The sequence below is a fragment of the Glycine max genome, chromosome 9 (assembly GCF_000004515.6).
Source record: "Glycine max cultivar Williams 82 chromosome 9, Glycine_max_v4.0, whole genome shotgun sequence".
In the NCBI taxonomy this organism is placed as follows: domain Eukaryota; kingdom Viridiplantae; phylum Streptophyta; class Magnoliopsida; order Fabales; family Fabaceae; genus Glycine; species Glycine max.
Genome location: NC_038245.2, coordinates 41,174,569 through 41,192,652, shown reverse-complemented (window position 1 = coordinate 41,192,652; position 18,084 = coordinate 41,174,569). Strand labels below are relative to the sequence as shown.

Sequence of the window (18,084 nt, the reverse complement as noted above, 5' to 3'; positions counted from 1 at the left end):
TATATTATCATTTAAAAATTACTCTTTTTCTTATCTCTTTATTCATTTAATTGTTTCTCATGAATGTTTAGAGAAAAAATAATTAAATAATAATATGTAAGAAAAATAATAACTAATGCATTTAGAAATTAGAAAATCTTTTTATAATTTTTTTTTTAAAAAATGATCTTATAATTAGAAACTAAGGGAGTAATATTTAAGTATTAATTATCTATTTTATTATATTTCTTGACAAAATATTTTATTTCCTTTTTATAGTATTCATTACAAAAATAATAACATTATTTCTTCTTTTTAGACAAATATACTATATTTTTAAAGATACTATTTTTTCTTTTATAGTATTCATCATTGAAATAATTATACTTTTCCTTTTTTAAAACAAAATATTTGATGTTATTATTTCATTTGTTATTATCTTTTCTTTTTATATTGTATTATCTTTGTTTTAAAGGTTATAAACGTTTACATTTCTAACCAAATGACCTTATTATCTTTCTTTTATATTTATTTTGTTATAATTGATTTAAAAATTAAATTTTATTTATAATTACAATAAATAAGAAATTGATAAATTTAATTTTAAGACATACTAATAATTATTTTTTTCTCTTATCTCATTATTTTTGTTGTTATTGCTAGCTCCAATTTAATTTTAACTTTGGGTGCAGAGTATAATTTCAAATTCATGAAACTAAACATCATTATATAAACTCTGAAAAACAAACTAAAATATTAAATCATATCAAACATTTGTCAAAATTTACTTTAATAAATTTGGAGTTTTTTTTTATAAAATAAATAGTTAATTTTTTTATTACATAATCATATAAGTTATATTTTTCCCTTAGTTCTAGTTCTTATGTCGGGTTCGTCTTTGGTATAGTGGTGTAAAATCTTGTATTCAGAAATTTAAAAATTTTGTATTTAACTTAAAAAAAAAATGAATCAATGAAAATCACAAGTCACAAGTATGATTAATATATGACTTAGTGACTTAGGGATAAAAAAAAAAATACATAAATTCCACTTTCACATTTTAAACTTTTGGCATGGTTGAAAAAGGGAACAAATGAACAGAGCACCATGGTGCATAGTGATAGAGGTACATGTGCATGCCCCATCCATGGCCCCATAGATATTGATAAATTGCCAAGGAGACATACAATTTTATTTCCCATTTTATCTTGTTATGGGAATTCAAAACCGCCATTGTCCACAAACGTGGCCTATAAATGGAGCTCATTGATGTGATGAGTGACATTATCTTTTCTCTTCACAAAAACAAAAACAAAGTAAGAGTTCACTCACTCTCACTGTGTTGTGAGTTGTGTGTGAGCACCAACCAACAATGGTGTCTCTGACTCCGTTATGTTTCTTTATTACCTTGTTGATCGCTGGTGCAGACGCAGCGGCGGAGCCCCAAACGGTGCGTTTTGACACCGGGGGGTTGAGCAGAGACACCTTTCCCAAAGGATTCTTATTCGGAACGGCCACGTCTGCGTACCAAGTGGAGGGTATGGCCCACAAAGACGGTCGCGGCCCAAGCATTTGGGACGTCTTCATCAAAAAACCCGGTTCGTCAACATTCTCATTTCAATTCTTCTCTTTCATCTTCTTTCATCATTCATCTTCAAACTTCAAACCATATCAAAATAATGCGTTTCGTGTCGTGACAGATAACGATTTTGTTTTTGTTTTTTTTCTTCCTGAAAAGTCTCGCCTCATGGTTTTGGTTAATTTTAAGTTTTTAATGTTATTTTAATCTTTTAATAAATTTCAGATTATTCTTTGATTTTTCATCAGGATATTCTGGTCAAAAAACAACTTTCTAATTAAATTATTTTATATTGTTTAACATAAAAAAATATAAGATTGAATTAGTAGTCTGAATAGAGAAAAGATAAACAAAAGGTAATAGATTCAAATGTCTTTATGATATTTTTAACAAAATTAATATTTAATGTGAAAAAACAAAACAAAATTAACATTTATCGGATAAAAAAAATTTAACGTAAAAAGAAGTAAGTGCGAGTAAAACTGATAAAAAAATTTCGTTTACGGGGGGTTTTTGGAAGAAAAAATGATTATGAGGATTATGAAAATATTTTATTTACTTCTGATAAGTATATTTTATTGGGGTTTGGTGCGTTGTCGTGGTTGTGAGAAAAGACGTTAATTTATTTGGCGATGATGCCGTGTTGTGTTGTGTTGTGTTGGAGCATTCACACATCCTACACGTACGGCTTTTCTGGCGAAAAGCAAGATGCGAATTACTGCCATGAGATGAGACACTTTCAGTACTTCCCAAACTAGTTAGTTCTCCATAAAATACCTTTTTCTGGTTGTTGAAAGAGATTAATTGTTGAATAATTGCATTGGTAAAGTTTGCATACTAAATTCATACTTTTTTTATATAATAACAAGATTCAAAGAAAAAAATGAAATTAAACAATTGATGTGATATACAACGAGTTTAATTTTAATGTATTGTCAATGTAAAAAATCTTGTTTTATCAATCAATTTATACTAAATATAATTTTAAACTGATTATTATAAATTTCAATATACTTATTATATATATATATATATATATATATATATATATATATATATATATATATATATATATATATATATAACGTAAAAATCCTATCTGTGCATGCATTATTTACTTGTATAAAAAAATGTTATACAAACTATAAACATGTAATTAAATAATTATTCATTATAACAGATCTCTCTCACGTACCATAAAAGTTTTGATAAACAAAAAAAAAAGCCATTTTTGTTATACCCATGGCTTAATGTTGAGCTCAAATTAGAAAGGATTTTTTTATTATTATTAATTATTGTTTGTTTCAATACAAAACAGGGATTGTCGCAAATAATGGCACGGGAGAAGTTTCTGTTGATCAGTACCATCGCTACAAAGTAAGTGACTTTGATTTTTGAAAAATTTCACATTCCCAATATATCTCAATTTTTGTCTATTATATTCATAAATTTTAATAGATTCAAAAGCTAGTATATAGTTCTTTTTCAATTCTATGAAAATATCTTGTATCTTACAGCTTTAAACATTGTCGGACCAAGTTAACTTGTCTTACTTACCAGTCACTAGTTTTTCTCAGAACTATATGGGCTTCTTTTGTCCCCACAAAAAAGTACCTACAATGAATATCTTGCACCTTAAAATTTTTACATTTTAATTTTTTTACAACTTACTTTCAGTGAAAACTTCTCACATTTTTCTATTTTTCTCTTTTTTTGTCTTACCCATCATGCCTGTTATTGTTTTCCTTGCACTCTTATATTTTTCATCTACATACATTATTGTCACGTTTATTATTTTCTTTTTCTGTAAAAAAATCATTTTTGTAAAGTTTTAGACTGAAAATTAAGAGTGCCAATTAAAGTCAGATGAAGTACATTTGATTATATTGTAAATGTTCATTATGTATTGTGATTGAGTTGTCCCTCTTGTTGTTCTTCTCTGCTGGAATAAACTCTGTAATTTGACAGGAAGATATAGATCTCATGGCCAGCCTGAATTTTGATGCCTACCGGTTCTCAATCTCGTGGTCCAGAATTTTTCCAAGTAATTTAACAATATTTGTTTTACACATTTGGCCATAATAACTTAATCAAATTGCTAAACTCCCTTAATAACTGAGTTTCACCACTCCTACAGATGGAACTGGCCAAGTAAATTGGAAAGGTGTAGCATACTACAATAGGTTGATCAATTACTTGCTAGAGAAAGGTAACTTCCGTTGTAGCATACATACTATTTGAATTGTAGTGTTAATACCTTATTGTTATTGTTCATATGTTCCCTCATTGATTGTCTCAAACTATTGTAGGTATTACTCCATATGCAAATCTCTACCATTATGATCTTCCTTTAGCACTTGAGGAGAGGTACAACGGATTATTGAGTCGCCAAGTTGTGTAAGTACCAATATATATATATATATATATATATATATATATATATATATATATATATATATATATATATATATATATATATACAAGAACAAAAATGAATTATTGATCTTCTAAATACATGTTTTCTCAGATTAATATTTGAAGTTTGTTTGATAAAAAGTATATCTTAACATGCTTATAATGCAACTATGTGTAACTAACATGAATGCTTGAATTGTACAGGAAAGATTTTGCAGATTATGCAGAATTTTGTTTCAAGACTTTTGGAGATAGAGTTAAGAATTGGATGACGTTTAACGAACCTCGTGTGGTGGCTGCTCTTGGCTATGATAATGGTTTCTTTGCCCCTGGAAGATGCTCAAAAGAATATGGGAATTGTACTGCTGGCAACTCAGGCACTGAGCCTTACATTGTTGCCCACAATTTGATATTGTCGCATGCAGCAGCTGTTCAAAGATACCGAGCGAAGTACCAAGTAATATTAGTATATCTAGTCTTTTTTATTAAGAATAAATAACCCATTTTGTCTTAAACTATTAGCTTTAAGTTAAATAGTCCCTAAAGTAATAAAATTGTTTAAGTAATATCTGAAATATTGAATATCCACGAGTTAGTCCCTAAATTGATGTGCTTTAGTTAAGTTTAGAGAATGGAGACTAATTTCAAGAATTTTTCAATATTTCAAGGATTTTAAGAACTACTTAAGCAGATTTTAAGAATTGTTTGAGAGAGACTAATATTTCGAGGATCAAATTATGGTTTACTCTTTTGTTTAATGGACTCACTTAAACTACTAAAATGTTCTTATGAGGTTATGAATGTGCTTCTTTTAGGAAAAGCAAAAGGGAAGGATTGGGATCCTCTTGGATTTTGTTTGGTATGAGCCTCTTACAAGATCAAAGGCTGACAATTTTGCAGCTCAAAGAGCCAGAGACTTTCATATTGGATGGTAAAAATCTTTAGCATTTGTTAACTGAGGATCCTATATTGCAAGTACAAGTCTTTAGTTATGAATGTGAATTTTCCCCTGCAAAGACTTTCACACGCTTGATAACAATAATAATGCTTAAATTCACCAGGTTCATTCATCCCCTTGTTTATGGAGAGTATCCAAAAACCATTCAAAATATTGTTGGGAATAGACTCCCCAAATTCACTAGTGAAGAAGTTAAAATCGTGAAGGGTTCGATTGATTTTGTTGGAATCAACCAGTATACTACGTTCTTCATTTATGATCCTCATCAATCAAAACCTAAAGTCCCAGGCTATCAAATGGACTGGAATGCAGGATTTGCTTGTAAGACAATGCTTCCTTTAACCATTGATAAAAATATTTTCTATGCATTTCCATAACTTGCTCTCTTTTGTTTTTTTGGCTTATATGAACATTGAAGATGCAAAGAATGGAGTGCCTATTGGTCCTAGAGTAAGTTTAAACTTAGTCACAGATATTCATTATATATAGATACAAGTGCAACAACCATGCATTGACTAATTTGTAAGTTCAATTTTTACAGGCTAATTCTTATTGGCTTTACAATGTACCATGGGGCATGTACAAATCATTGATGTACATAAAGGAACGTTATGGAAACCCAACTGTTATCTTATCTGAAAATGGTAACGTTATATATCAATTTCTTGCTTTGTTCTTTTTTTGGCTTGGTGACATTAGTGTTCTGTTGTTTCAATGTCATGTGACATATTTTATGGCATGTAGGCATGGATGATCCGGGTAATGTGACTCTTCCCAAGGGTTTGCATGACACCACAAGGATAAACTATTACAAAGGCTATTTGACTCAACTAAAGAAAGCAGTTGATGATGGAGCAAATGTGGTTGGGTACTTTGCATGGTCATTGCTGGATAACTTTGAATGGAGGTTGGGTTACACATCAAGGTTTGGCATTGTCTATGTTGATTTCAAAACCCTCAAGAGATACCCCAAGATGTCGGCATACTGGTTCAAGCAACTCATTACCAAAAAGAAGTATTAATAGCTGGGCTGAACATCTATTTTCTAAGCTTCTAGTTGCTTCAGAGAATCATGTTTTAATGGTTTTGGTTGAGTTTAACGTGCTTCTGTAACTGTAATTATGTGACTTGCTTAATGCAAGTCTTAGAATAAAATGATCTTTCATGGCAATAACTTGTTTTCTCTTATAGCAAACTATTGTTCAATGTTTTGCTTATTAATATAGTTTTTCTTTAAAATATGCCTGGATATGCCAATTAGAAAATTAGAAGAATTAAAATAAGGCTCCGATTAAAAAGCACACCAATTTCTTATTTTGGGTAAAGAAAATAGATGAAAACTAAACTTGATAAACTTTTAACTCTATTCATGTGATGTCTATCCATACTAAGCAGTATTCAGTTGATAACCTGTATCACTTGTGGTCGGGACAATGACGAACAGTTGGTTTCATCTTGGAATTGCTGACCAAAGAAGCTGTGCATGTTTGGTTTATAGTTAGAAATGTTGTGATTTACAAAAGTAAAGATCCTGATGGCAAAATGACTTGCTTCAAACCTAATTTTACAATAGATTTTCAAACATACTCCTTATCACGAAAGAAATAATCTATAAAAAAATGTATCTATGAATATGATATTTTGAAATTGAATGTAAAATAATTAATTTGGTGTTTAAATATTTTACTAAGATCATCTGAAATATTCTATTCACCTGAAATAATTAAAAGCTTTTACTCCTTCCAGATGATTTTTTTTTTTTTTTTACTAACCATCCAGATAAATAAGTAGAGTACAACTGTTTTTTATATTACGTTAGAGCACGTTAAACGTGAATCCATATAGGATTAATCCCCTTAGAAAGTGGGAAATGTTTCCGTTCAACATACCTTAGAAAGTGGGATTCTCCTAAAACAAACACACTACAATGTGTATGTTTAACAGACTTTCAAATGAAAACTACACTATAGTTGTTTTCAAATTTTTGCATTGAAACACACAATTTCTCCATTTAACGTGGTTTTAACGCTAATTCAAACACACCCACCAATGTCATTAATCTCAGTGTAAGCGTCTGTTTGATGCTATTTGCTTAAAAAAGATTGTAATTAATTTAAAAAAAGTATATCTAATGTAATTTCTAATTAACAATATTATCAAAACTAATCTCTAAGAAATAAACTCAAAAGTGCCGCCACAAAAAATATAGGCATGTACATATTTGAATGATTACACTCTAGAAAAGAAATTCAAAAGAGTTCTGTTGTTACTCCCCGTTTTCTTGCTGTTGCTTCTCTTGGATTTCTTATTACTTTCACTTCTTCCTTTCAAATCAGCAATTTTCTTAGTCTGATCAGAATTTATACTCTCTGGGGATTCCACAGCCATGCATAGAATATCAGATTTTTCTACTTCAGTCACTCCTGAAACCAGTTCATCAGTGGCTTTAACTTTATCCGAGCAAATGTTTTGAAATTTCCTTTTCTTTGAGAGATTCTCAGACACCTTTTCTTCAAAGTCATCAGGAGACATGCATAAGTCGGTATATTCCATGTTGCTGGCAACAGAAACTTTTTGTACAGTATCCTTTGTCTGATATGTTCCCTCGTTTTTTCTTATCCTGAATGGATTGTTTGTCAGGAAACTTCAAAGGAGGGAGATCAGATATGATAGTCTTTTCCTCTGTTCCATTTTTTCCCAATGGCATGATTAGTTTATGAAGTGCTAATGCTTCATTGGAATACTTATCTTTATCCGAAAGCCTTGTCACTGCAGAGAAAGAAAGTGTTTAAGACATGCTAAATGCTAATAATTAAAAGTATGAACCTTGCTAGCAAAAATATGCATATACTAAGCATGTATTTACAAAAGTTGTAACTGTAAACATCTCCAATTTATATCACATGCCTGTACTATTTTCTCTGGTGTTATGAGAGGTGATGATTGAAAAGCTACTCTCGTGTCTAGATGGTGCAGGAACTTCAGCTTTCCAGACTTGATCAATGGGCTGTAGAGGAAATCCAGAACATTCAGACTTACCAAAGGCTTTCTTAGTAGACGGATTCAAGTTTCCTTCAGCTATTGCTGTGACTATTAAAAAAATGATGCCATAACCTAACTTAATACTTTCTCCAATTTTTTTATATAAAAATAAATGTGTATTTTTTTTCTTAATTATAAAAAAAATCACTTTCAAGTTTCAAATACATTAATTACTAATTTTTATTTCATACCTTTAATTTTAATTCATTATAAATTCTATTAATGAAACATGTAATCATTCATTCTCCATGTAAGTGAATATACTATTTAGTATTTATTAACAATATAAATCACACTCATTAGTGAGAAAAATATCTCTTCAAGTTATGAGCAGTGACATTAACTACAACCACTGCAAAATCCTTTTGCCTACTTTTTTTAAAATGAAAAAACATGGGCCGAAACGGAACATATCTGGCGGGCCTAGCGAAGCCCAAAGTCGAAGTTCGTTCGAAGTCGGCAACGAAAGAAAGAAAACCAGAACGCCGTCGTCTGGAGCCTCGAATTGTTCTGTTCCCGTTACCACAAAAACACGCGGCAACTTAAACCAATCACCACCGCAACTTTCAAATACACAAAAACAGACACTCTTACACTCTTTCCGTGATACTCAAAAGAAACCCTAACAATCCCAATTCAATGACTCCTCGCGTCGACGATTTCGAAAAGGACGATCTCTCCGCCTCCGACGACGACGATGACGATGATGACGACGGCCTCAAGGAGGACATGGCCGCGCTCGCCCGAGCCTGCACGATCGCCGTCCCGTGCCCCGACGATAATTCCACCGCCGAAGATGATGTTCCGGCGGAGGACCCGCTCCTCCACGCCGGAGACTCGATCGTTCCCGCCGCCACCGACTCCGACGACGACCAGGACGACCTCGAGTGTCTCAAGAGAGTGCAGAGCCTCTACCAGCCTCTGTCCGTTCTTCCGCCGCTGACGCCGCCGGCTGCCGTGTCCGACGACGACGATGACGGCGTGGACGACCTCGAGACGGTGCGCGCGATTATGAAAAGGTTTAGTACCTACGGCGAAGGTATGTTTGAGTTTCTCTGTGCGTTAAATTTTGAATTTTTATTTCGAATTTCGATCATAGTTTTTTAGTTGAATGGAAATGATGCAAACTTGCGCGGGTTTTTATTTTTGGTTTAATTTGTTTGCTGTTAATGCGTGCTGTGAGGTGTTATATTGCAGCTTATTTTTTCTTTTTATGCATTCGAATGAGCTTTATATTACACAAATGTCTCTTTGAAGTGATTGTGAATTTTTGCTTTTTGTAATACTCTTTCTTATTTAGCTTTACTTTGGATGTATGTTTCTTAGATTTGGGGCTTAATTATTAGTATCATTATTATTATTCATTACAATGGCTTCTAATGTGAGGGGTTCCTAAGCTTTATAAGCTCTTATCTGATACTATCTCTAGGGACTTGGGTTTTTCCTATTAAGGTTTATCTATTCTCCTAGTTGTTTTGCTGCCAGTTATCTTTTTTGGCTTCTGTTATCTGTTTATCTTTTAACAAAAGCTTTGAAAATATAAGGTTCTCATGAAGGTGGAATGCAAATGTTGGTTGAGGGGGATCAGACCTCCAGCCCAGGCTATGAGGGTGACATCGCTAACGGCTCAATCCATTACGAATCAGACGCTGGTGAATTATGTCCTGTTTCTCAAGATCCCAACGAGGCTGCCACCGAGGAGTTGATTGAGAACGTTGAAATGAAGCTTAGTGATTTTGTTGAGAGTTCTGAACCTGATGCCTATGAGTCATCCAAATTACCACAGAAAAGATTGAGCTGTCCTCCTGTAGTTCGGTGTTTTGTTGATGCCATTAATAAAAATAGGGATTTGCAGAGATTTATTAGAAGCAAGTTGATTGAGCTTGAGGCTAAAATTGAGGAAAACAAAAAGATAAGGAACAAAATTAAAATTCTCAAGGACTTCCAGGCTTCATGCACTAGAAGAACAGGGAATGCGTTATCAATGAAAAAAGATCCACGTGTTCAGTTAATATCTTCAAAAAAGCCATTTGCTCCAAAGAACTCTAAGGTTAGTCGTGTGATGATTTTATAATTCGCTGAAATCTGAATTATTATTTGTACTATTTCATTGTGAATTCATGGTACTAGATATTATTTAATATTCCCCTTCACTTGAAACATAAATTTTTATATTACAAGAACTATGGTTGTAATCTGTTTCATACAGTTAATGGATTTGAATGGGTAATATTAAATAGGTATGGAGAGGAAGGGTTCTCTTTCCTATTAAACATGGATAATATCCAATAGGTATGGAGAGGAAGGGTTCTTAAAAATTCAAGATATATACCACCTATATATGTTAAATAACTAAATTACTTTACATCATAGTTACCCATCTCAAATAGTGGCATGTAGCAGTCATCTTTGTAGATGCTATAGCAGGAAACAGGGTGGCGGCTATTTTAAATATTATAATACACTAAATAATTTATAGTACACATATAAATACTAACAAAATGCAATGTGCCATGCTATAGAAGTGTGAAATTTACAGGCTTTGTTATTTGAATTTGATTATTGATTCTAGTGTTATGCCTGTTTTGGGTGAATGGGGATTGAGGGGTTTGAATCTATTGCTTAGTAGTTACTTTAACAGTTCAACCTAATAAACGAGTGCAAAGATTTAGGTAATTTAGTTGTTTTCTAATGTACTGGCTGGTAGCATAGCATTTGTCACTTTCTTAGTATTCTCAGTTGTCAATGATTAATATTTGTAATCCTTGATTTGCCTTTTTCTTTTCTAGCAGAAACATAAAAAAGCCTCTGCAATGTGTTATGGCCCGGAAGAGAATTCTCATGTTGCTAATTATAGGATGGTATTGGAAAGATTTCCACTTTCATTGGATCGGAAAAAATGGTCTAGTGTAGAAAGGGAAAGTCTTTTGAAGGGAATTAAGCAACAATTCCAAGAAATGGTGCTTCAACTTTCACTTTCAGTTGATAGGTAATATCAATTCTGTTTTGTCATATATTACTAAATTACTAACTGCCGTTTGACCTATGTGACCCTTCCCCTGTTGTGTTTTAATTTTTCCTTTTGACATACTTCCTTTACAGTTCAGAGGGCTTGCTTGGAGATGCAAATGACATGGATAATGTAATTGCATCTGTGAAAGATCTTGAAATCACACCAGAGAGGATTAGACAATTTTTACCTAAAGTTAATTGGGATCTCATAGCTTCAATGTATGTTGGTGGCCGTAATGGTGCTGAATGTGAATCAAGGTATATATGTCCTAATTGGTGAACTTCTCTTTCATGTTTCCATGCATGAAAAGATGGTTCTTGGTTATGATGATGTTCTATGTTTCTGATATGGTGAACTAATGCTGAAGAATCAAGATATATATTTCCAAATTGGTCAATTTTTCTTTTGTGTTTGTAGATGGTTCTTGGTAATAATGAAGTGTTTTATGTTTCTGATATTGTGACTCATGCTACATATCATATTTGTCATAGGAGAGCTACATTGATGATGTGTTTTTGATATACTGTGGATTGAACATTTTGCAATGTTATTTTAATACTCATAAATAAGAGGTGCTACCATTGAGCTTAGAGTTGGTGAAAGAAAAGATTAAGGTAGTTTATGACTTAATAGAGCCATGCTTTTGTGTGTGTTGGGGGTGGGGGTGGGGTTTCTTCACTTCACCTGAGGTTCTAATTGAAAACAAATTAACAAATGGCAATCTCTTAAAATAGGGCTCGCTTATGATGAAATAATGTTGTTTCCATACTTAAACCGATTTATTCAGGTTGGATATTAAAATGCTCTCTCAATCAATCATTGGGGGGATGATCAACTTGTCTCTTATTTGCATTGTAGAAGTGTTTAGCTGCTTCATTATAACTCTTTGTTGTATTCTTAGTCTTGTCCATACAGTTCTTTGACTATTTTTTCACATTTATTGCTTTTCCATGAAAAATATTTTTCCACTGCATCGCAGACATCTATGACGATCACCATCACAGACAGTTTACCATTTTTGGATTTCAATAAGAGTTCAAGATCAACACATATCGTGCAGGTGGGGCTGTACATGACATGATTTTTAACATGGTGGTACTTAATATGTCTGTGATGGTTGTCATCATCACAGATGTCTGTTATGCGAACCGTAGATTAATGCCTATATGTATGAATGGATGCATTCCATACTTATGATTCACTGTATTTTAATTGTTTGCAACCACAGGTGGTTGAATTGTGAAGATCCTTTGATCAACCAAGGTGCATGGACAAATGAAGAGGACAAGTCTCTTTTACTTATTGTCCAAGATATGGGCATCAGGAACTGGTTTGATATTGCTGCATCATTGGGCACAAGCAGGACTCCATTTCAATGCTTGGCACGATTCCAAAGGAGCTTAAATCCTGCCATGCTAAATAGTGAATGGACTGAGGAAGAAGATTCTCAACTCTGTTCTGCTGTGGCATGTTTTGGTGCTAGGGATTGGCAATCCGTGGCTTCTGTTTTAGAACGGCGGACAGGAACCCAGTGCTCAAATAGGTTGGTTAGCAATTTTGTCATATATTTGTAATTTCATTTTGCATATGCTTGCAAGCCCATTATCTGAAATCAAATAATGTTTAATGGTTCATTTTATGTCTAGTTCATAATTTGCTGATTTGCTGGTGATTGGAAATCATCTTTTTTTAAGGGGGTTGCATTTTGTCTGCTGATGCAGATGGAAAAAATCCATTTGTCCTGAGAAGAAAGGGAGCTTTACACAAGAGGAGGATATACGCTTAACAGTAGCAGTTATGCTTTTTGGACGGAAATGGAACCAGATAGCTAACTATGTTCCTGGCCGGATCCAATCTCAGTGTAGGGACAGGTAATGCACTTTATTTTAAAACTTTGGTGACATGATTTTCTTATGGCCCAAGGCTCTCGTTAACGTTCTAGAACATTCTTATGGCAGATACCTCAATAGTTTGGATCCTTCTTTGAAATGGGGTGGATGGACTGAGGAAGAGGATTTAAGATTAGAAGCTGCAATTGTCAAGCATGGATACTGCTGGTCTAAGATTGCTGAAGAAGTGCCACCTCGTACTGATTCTCAATGCCGGAAGTATGAGTTCAAACTTAATTTCATTGACGAAAAATCTAAAAATCTTAAATTTCTATGATCTTGTATGTATTCTTTTCATTGAACAGGAGATGGAAGGTGTTATGTCCTGAATGTGTTCCTTTGCTTCAAGAAGCAAGAAAGAAGCGAAGGTCTATTATTGGTAGTAACTTCGTTGACCGAGAATCTGAACGCCCAGCCATTACACTGAATGATTTTCTACCTTCACCCGCGTTAGCTCCAAAATCTGATGTTGGTGCTTCAAATCTCTGCAAGAAGCGCAAGTCAAGGTACTCCCCCTTTAATCTCCATTTCATTTTCCCCTTGATTCTTAACAACTTACAGATATGATGCCATCTTTGTTAGGATTATTGTTTCAGTACAATATGCTGCTGGCTATATAATGTTTGAAATTGAATGTTGCTCCAAGTATACCTTTGTTTTCTAATCCTCATTCATTGCATGCAGCAATGTTCCCAAGGAAACGAGTAAGAAATGCATAAAAAGAACTCGACTTCGTACCAAGGAAGTACAAGATACAGAGGTATATAGTGATGATGGGATCAAGACTTGTGGTGAAGTCGTCTCTGCATGCAGAAATGTTTCCAAGAAGATGAGGTCCAAAAGACATACAAAAAACACCCAAAATTGTCCCAAGGAGGTAGTGGATATATCTTGTAGTGACAAGGTCAAGACTTGTATTGAGAGTTCAGAAAGTCAATCTACCTTTATTGCAAGTTCTGGAAATCAAGATTCAGACAACATAACTATTGTATGCTTTTTACGCGATAAATCAAAGGAGATGCTATCTAGATTTACCAAAGACTTGTGTCAGGCTTCCTTCTCCGCCAGGATTACAGATGTTTCTAGGCAGGTTGAAAGTCAAGACCCATTTGATGATCAAATCATCAGCTTGTCTCAGTCATGTGATACTGTTGGAACTAAAAATTTGTTCGTGCAGCAGAAGGCTGCTTCTGATACACTAGTGGGAACACCAGAGGATGCGAACACTTTGACAGGCAATGATGATGATATGACCCTTGCGTGTTTTCTGGGAAACAAACCAAAGAAAGGGAGTCAAGCTGCTAACAGGCGTAGTGCATGCTCTTCAACCATCATCATACCCGATGGCAGTGGACTGTCAAGGTCAAAGCATGTTGAAGAGGAGACTGTTTTGCATGGTGGTGTTGCTGAGCCAATGGACATCGTTGTGGAAAAAAAGGATGATGAGCTTCTTACTTCCTTGCAAAACAGGCCAACAAGGCAGCGAAAACGACCCAGTAGGTTTTTATGAAGGTGATGCTAATTATCCAAATTATGTGGGCTGGTATACTTTTTTTTTCCCATTCCTATGTATGAATAGAAAACAATTGATGATTAAAACCTGTGCCGTGAAATTGGGTAGTGGATAATCCATATACAAGATTGTTTGAGTAATTGAAAGCCAACTTTGCCATGATCATGAATTTGAAGTTGGTATAGGTACAGTGAGTTTCGAGTTCATTATGCTGAGCTTGGGCCTGCATACAGATTTTCGGCCTGGCACATTTTGTAAACTAACCGATTGCCATAATTCTGTTCCCATTTTATATTGTTTCTATTCTTAAAGATCTCAGGCGTCAATGTGAAATGTTTGGATTTTGGCTTGATTTTTATCTGCTGTCAAGTTTCTTTAAAAACTGATTGATTACAGAATAATAATCCAAGTTATTCCAAAACCGTTGATAGAGTACGGGTTTGGACTTTGAACTGTTATTTTTGCAGTTTTTAAATTTATCTAATTAATTACTATTATTGAGTTTTACTAAACATCCTATTTTCTAAAAATCTCTCGCATAAATGGGTTAATTATGAGAGATTTTTAGAAAGTTTCACAAACTTCTGTTTGACTTTGCAAATAGTTAAAATTCTATTTCACAATTGACTCACTTGTATAACACATTTCAAAAGTACCAATTCATTATTTGCACCTCTAAGTACATAACAACAACAACAACGCCTTATCCCACTAGGTGGGGTCGGCTACATGGATCAACTTCCGCCATAATATTTTATCAAGTACCATACTTCTATACAAATTATTAAGTTCGAGATCCTTCTTGATAACCTCTCTTATAGTCTTTTTGGGTCTTCCTCTGTCTCGAATTGTTTGCCTTCTCTCCATCTGGTCTACTCTCCTCACTACAGAGTCTACCGGTCTTCTCTCTACATGCCCAAACCACCTAAGTCTATTTTCCATCATCTTCTCTACAATAGGCGCTACTCCAACCCTCTCTCTAATAGCTCCGTTTCTAATTTTATCCTGTCGAGTCTTACCACACATCCACCGCAACATCCTCATCTCCGCTACACCTACTTTAGTCTCATGTTGGCTCTTGACCGCCCAACATTCTGTTCCGTACAAAATCGCCGATCTTACCGCAATCCGATAAAATTTTCCCTTTAGCTTGATCGGTACCTTATGCACCTCTAAGTACATAATTGGAAACAATTAACCAACGCGAATCGCATACTCTCTCTCCAGGTCTCACCCCTCAAATACACATAAGCAGGTCTTGACAACTTCAGAGTTACGCGCGTTATAGTGTTGTTGATGCAGAATCAAACACTCTAGAATAAGATTTTTGGCGTAAATTTTCCATAACAATAATTAGACCGGAGGATCCAATTGAGGAAAAAATTGAAAATTTGGTAGAGGTATGGAACTCATGAATCATTTTAACCTTATTAAAAAGTTTTTTTTAATGAATACCGTAACAAATGAATGTATTTATCCTTAAAGCATAATTTATACGTAAAATAAATTAAAATTTTCACCCTCATTTAATTAACCCATAATTTTTTGTTTCCTTTTTTTTTTGTAAATATGGTATAATTCTTAAATTTTACATAAGTTTGTTTTTTATTTTGACATTTTAATTAATTATGTTTGTATGGTATCAATGGGATCAAAATAAAAAATAAAATATATGTAAATTTGATAATTGGATCAAAATTGTAAAATTTTTATAATGAAAAATTAAAATTACAGAAAAAAATAAGTTCTAAAGTTGCAAAATATAGAGAATCAAAATTAAAATTTAGACTTAAATGGCAGCAAAAAGACTAATTTGCCTAATAATAAGGATTTAGAAAGAACCCATTATGTCCCAAAAAGACTAATTTGCCTAATAACTCAGTCATCGTTAACTCAAGAAACATAAAAGTAGCAGCAACCAAAAAAGCACACACAAAAAGATTTAATTAGAAACAAAATGAGCTGTCAATTTAGTGGTTTAAAGTGGTAATACATGTTTACTTTTATCTTCGAAAGTTTTCGTTTATCCTTTGACGACATTTTACTCGTGTTTTGGCTTATAGTTAAAAAACTATGAAAAAAAAAACTTTGGTTTTTCCGCTTCTACACAAGCCAGTGGTTTAGAACTCAAAATCATGTTTAAATACAACACAAACGTGATTTTACCAAATATGTTATTAGTAAAAGAAGCTTCAACTTAAAGTTTTCACTCTTCAATCTATGATTTGCGAAGTACAAACAACAGTCTTAACTCCTAAAATGCCCTTAATTGTTCGCAAAAACTAGTTACCAGGTTTACACTAATTGCAACTAACAGGAATGAAAATAATTAATACAAATTGCCACTTAAAACTCAAAAGGCCAACAATATACTTGGTTTCGGTAAAAGGGGAGAGAAAAATAAATTATTTTCTAAAAATATTTTGCTCTGTCTTCTTTTTTATTTTTTTCTTAAGAAATGATATACACATCATTGTTTATTTTACATACTCTACCAATAACTCTCATTTCTCTCCATTTTTCTCTTATATCTCATTATAAACTCTATTATAATTATATTTTTTCTATTTAAGTGTCGGATAACATATTAGGGTTACGTTTAATAAAATTAGTTAAAAAATTAACTAGAAACTAAAAAGCTAGTTGATAACGGGAACTTTGAAAGTTAAAAAGGTAGCTAATTAAATTAAAAGTGTTTGGTAATGTTAAAGTAGCTAAAAAATATAAAATGATAAAAAAATAATAAAATCATAATTTTTTTAAAAGTAATAAGAAAAATAAATAAATATATCATAAATAAAAAAATATAAAAAATCTAGAAACTAGCATTTTAAAAAATACTACTTAAAATAATATTTTAACCAAAATATTAAAGCTGCTAAAAAATTATTATAAAAAAATTATTTATCAAACGGTTAAACAAATTTTTCAACTAATAAAAAAAATTTATAAAATTTACATTAGATATGGAATCATTACTGTCTAGCCAAAAAAATACATAAGAAATTAAGCAGTTTGATAATTATTCTTGTAACTTCTACATGACATGTAAGAGAGGGTTATTAATTTTTTTTATAAAGACGAAAAGTTAAAGACCAACCTGTTTGTCGGTAGTAATCTCAGTCCCACCATTAATATAATTGTTGTCCTTGTTGTTATGAATGACATTCAAATCCTTTATAATGTCCTTGCTCTCCAAATCCCAAACCCTAATTCTCTCATCTGTGACAATACACATCCAATACCTGTTGGGACAAATACACAGCCCATATGCATGCACAACCGAACAAACCTCAAACTCATAAATCTTCACCCCACCCGCCATGTCCCACAGCTGCACCACCCCATCCTTCCCCCCACTCGCCGCCAACGACGCGCCCGGTGCCACCGCCGCCGTCCACATCCACGTCCTCGTCTCGTCCACGTCCCAAACCCTAACGCTTCCGTCCCACGACGCTGACATCACCCTCAGTGCCGCCGCCGCGTCCGGGATGAACCGCACGCATGAAACCCAATCCGTGGGACTGTCACCGCCACCGTTATCCACCATCGACATGCACGTGCCGCACGTGTTCCACACCTTGATGGTGTGGTCACGTGAGCCAGAAACGATAACACTGTCGTTCACGAGCGCGACGGAGAGAACGTCCTTGGCATGTCCGATTAAACGGCGCATGGTGGCACCGGTGGAGATGT

The 18,084-nt window shown here is 33.5% G+C and overlaps 3 protein-coding genes across 4 annotated transcripts; 2 read left to right on the top strand and 1 right to left on the bottom strand.

The window, feature by feature from the left end:
* The first annotated feature begins 1,181 nt into the window (after positions 1-1,181).
* Positions 1,182-6,102, top strand: LOC100813194 (beta-glucosidase 44). The gene is made up of 11 exons (XM_003534098.4): positions 1,182-1,577; positions 2,877-2,935; positions 3,527-3,602; positions 3,696-3,767; positions 3,868-3,955; positions 4,178-4,430; positions 4,789-4,904; positions 5,035-5,252; positions 5,350-5,381; positions 5,473-5,575; positions 5,676-6,102. Exons 1-11 carry the CDS (start codon positions 1,352-1,354, stop codon positions 5,951-5,953), a joined length of 1,521 nt encoding a protein of 506 aa, XP_003534146.1. The 5' UTR covers positions 1,182-1,351; the 3' UTR covers positions 5,954-6,102.
* A 2,284-nt stretch (positions 6,103-8,386) lies between these two features.
* Positions 8,387-14,680, top strand: LOC778073 (uncharacterized). 2 transcript variants are annotated; one of them, XM_003533296.5, is made up of 9 exons: positions 8,387-9,012; positions 9,518-10,023; positions 10,763-10,962; positions 11,076-11,243; positions 12,215-12,529; positions 12,708-12,857; positions 12,945-13,094; positions 13,181-13,381; positions 13,560-14,680. In XM_003533296.5, exons 1-9 carry the CDS (start codon positions 8,613-8,615, stop codon positions 14,383-14,385), a joined length of 2,916 nt encoding a protein of 971 aa, XP_003533344.1. In that variant the 5' UTR covers positions 8,387-8,612; the 3' UTR covers positions 14,386-14,680. The 2 variants fall into 2 exon arrangements, with proteins under 2 accessions (XP_003533344.1, XP_006587481.1); XM_006587418.4 differs by having other exon boundaries at positions 8,388-9,012; positions 10,766-10,962.
* Positions 14,681-17,476: 2,796 nt separating this feature from the next.
* On the bottom strand, positions 17,477-17,938 carry LOC100791022 (receptor for activated C kinase 1A-like). The gene has a single exon (XM_026123935.1). It carries the CDS (start codon positions 17,936-17,938, stop codon positions 17,477-17,479), a length of 462 nt encoding a protein of 153 aa, XP_025979720.1.
* Positions 17,939-18,084: the final 146 nt, after the last annotated feature.